Source organism: Suricata suricatta, chromosome 2, assembly GCF_006229205.1.
Source record: "Suricata suricatta isolate VVHF042 chromosome 2, meerkat_22Aug2017_6uvM2_HiC, whole genome shotgun sequence".
NCBI classification, from domain to species: Eukaryota; Metazoa; Chordata; class Mammalia; order Carnivora; family Herpestidae; genus Suricata; species Suricata suricatta.
This window is the reverse complement of record NC_043701.1, coordinates 161,290,217-161,292,454: the sequence shown is the minus strand read 5'-3', so window position 1 is coordinate 161,292,454 and position 2,238 is coordinate 161,290,217. Positions and strand designations below refer to the sequence as shown.

Genomic DNA, 2,238 nt, shown 5'->3' with positions numbered 1-2,238 from the left:
CCATTCCTGAAGTTCAGGAGAAGGAATGAGACCTGCGGTTCCATTTTTGGAGTTTTCCAGTTTACCCTGCCACCAGTTGTGATCATCCTTACTAATAATCTGGATAATGTCGCCAACTCTGAATCGAATGCCAGCTTCTTTGCAGGGGATGAGGTCATCCTTGGCTGGATCATATTCAAATTGTGCTCTTACATAGATCGAAACAGAATTGTTAGTGCTGCTATGACCATTAGCTGGGGACTGTCTGGAAGTGGAGGGGGAATCTCTCTCGCAGGACGATGACTGAGTGTGGTAACTCGGCACGATCTTGAAGGTGATACTCCCCCGCATTTCCCGAAGCATTTTTTGCAGCTGTTCGACTGTTTGGTTAGCCACACTGATGCCATTAATCTCTCGAATTTCATCACCAATGTGAAGTGTTCCTTGCCTGTGAATCATGCCCCCGTACATAATTCTTGCAACAATACAGTGATTTAGTTCATTCACTTTTAAAGTGATTCCCATGGGCTCATCTGTGTTCTTTTGGAACTGGACCAGGCGGACTCTGGTCACATTCTCCATATCCATGTCTCCGTTTGCGCTTTCTGGAGAATCACCATTTAAATAGGGAGAGGTGAGAGGAGGTGTGACCCTCAACGCCTCATCGCTGTAAACTTCATGTGCCACTACATCATGAGTCTGAAGTAAGGCCATGAAATGAGGTTGTGTTAAAATACGCTTTAGTTCCTTTGCATCATTATTCTCGGAGTAACATGAAATTTCTTCCAATACCTCTTTGGCTCTATGTACTGCATCGCTTGGAGGATTCCTGATTTGTGGTGAAGACTTTGTGTTAATTTTGTCATACAGATCTAGTAGTGTGTGAAAATGCCGATCCTGGAAAACACTGTGTAGAAAATCTAAGTCCTTTTCACTGCAGTCTGTAAGTGCGTGAATTTCTTCCAGGCTGTCCAGCACCTGTGAGACTGCTCCTGAGGAGGTAGGGTCTTCAGAGAAATCGGGCAATTCTTCACGGGGGTCACCGTAGAACGAGTTGAATTTGTGACTTGACACAGCTGCTAGGACTGCACCCTTTAGTTTCCTCCTTGCATTGAATTTCCTCAGTTGCTCTACTGTTTCTGGAAGATGAATCTTGTAGGCATAACGATCCCTCTCCTTAAGCCATGGGTGATTCAGTGCTTCATACACGGTGATCCTTTCAGCTGGATCCAGCATCAGCATGCGACGGACTAGGTCTTTGGCACTTTCAGAGATATGGCTCCACTGCCTTGGATTCATCTTATATTTTCCTTTAATAATACCTTCAAACAGTCTTTCCTTGGTTCCATAAAAAGGCAAGCAACCACTTAGCAGGATAAAAACGATCACGCCACAACCCCAGACATCTACAGGTTTTCCGTAAGGCTCTCTTTTGACAACTTCTGGGGCCATAAAATGAGGTGTTCCAACGCGTCCTCCAGCTACAAGTCCAGACTCTCCTAATTGAATAGCTACCCCAAAGCCCCCAAGTTTAACGGGTGCCGAGTTTTCCTTTGAGGCGAGGAGAACACAGTGGGGCTTCACATCCCTGTGAATTATGTTATTATCATGACAATAGCGTAGAGCTTCCAGTATCTGTCTCATGTAGTGACTGGCTACAGCTTCACTGTATACAAAGCCAGCGTCAGCTCGCTTTACGATTTCAAAACACAGATCTGCGCCATCCATAAATTCAAAAACCATGTAAAGCATTCCATCTGAGCTATATGTCTCCAATAACTCTACAATGTGGGGATGTTTCAGCATATGACAGATACTGGCTTCCCGCTTTAGATCTTCTGTACTTAACCCTGGACTTGATGTGAATTTGGCTACATCAACAATTTTTACAGCAAATTGCTGCCCAGCTTCTCTGTTGATACATCGTCGTACAACACTGAAGGGACCCTTGCCGATCACCTCGCACAGCTCGTACACATCCTCGAACAGCACGTCGTCGTCGGCCATGGTCCGGAGGGGACAGCTGCCGCAGTGTGGAGGGCTCCGGAAACGGGGGTGGGGGCGCCAAAGAGCTCAGTGCCCGGCCCCTGGCTCTCCTCGTCCCCTCAGGACCCGCGAGCCCTCGGTGCTGAGGACGCTCGAGTGGGGCTGCGAGGCCCGGAGACTGCGGCGCCTTCCTCTGCGGGCGACCGCCCCGGCGCGGGCGGCGGGGCCGGGGCGCGGGAGCGAGGGTGGCCCAGGCCCGGCGCCACCCGCCCG

The 2,238-nt window shown here is 49.0% G+C and overlaps 1 protein-coding gene across 3 annotated transcripts in view; it reads right to left on the bottom strand.

The window, feature by feature from the left end:
* The window catches only part of LOC115285835 (peripheral plasma membrane protein CASK-like), a 3,439-nt gene extending 1,424 nt beyond the window's left edge, over positions 1-2,015 (bottom strand). The window contains exon 1 of one of the 3 annotated variants that reach the window (XM_029932499.1): positions 33-2,015. In XM_029932499.1, coding sequence (XP_029788359.1) covers positions 33-1,986 — 1,954 coding nt within the window. In that variant the 5' untranslated portion in view covers positions 1,987-2,015. The remainder of the gene's footprint in view (positions 1-32) is intronic. The other 2 variants (XM_029932498.1, XM_029932500.1) reach the window with 2 other exon arrangements.
* Between the last annotated feature and the right edge of the window lie 223 nt (positions 2,016-2,238).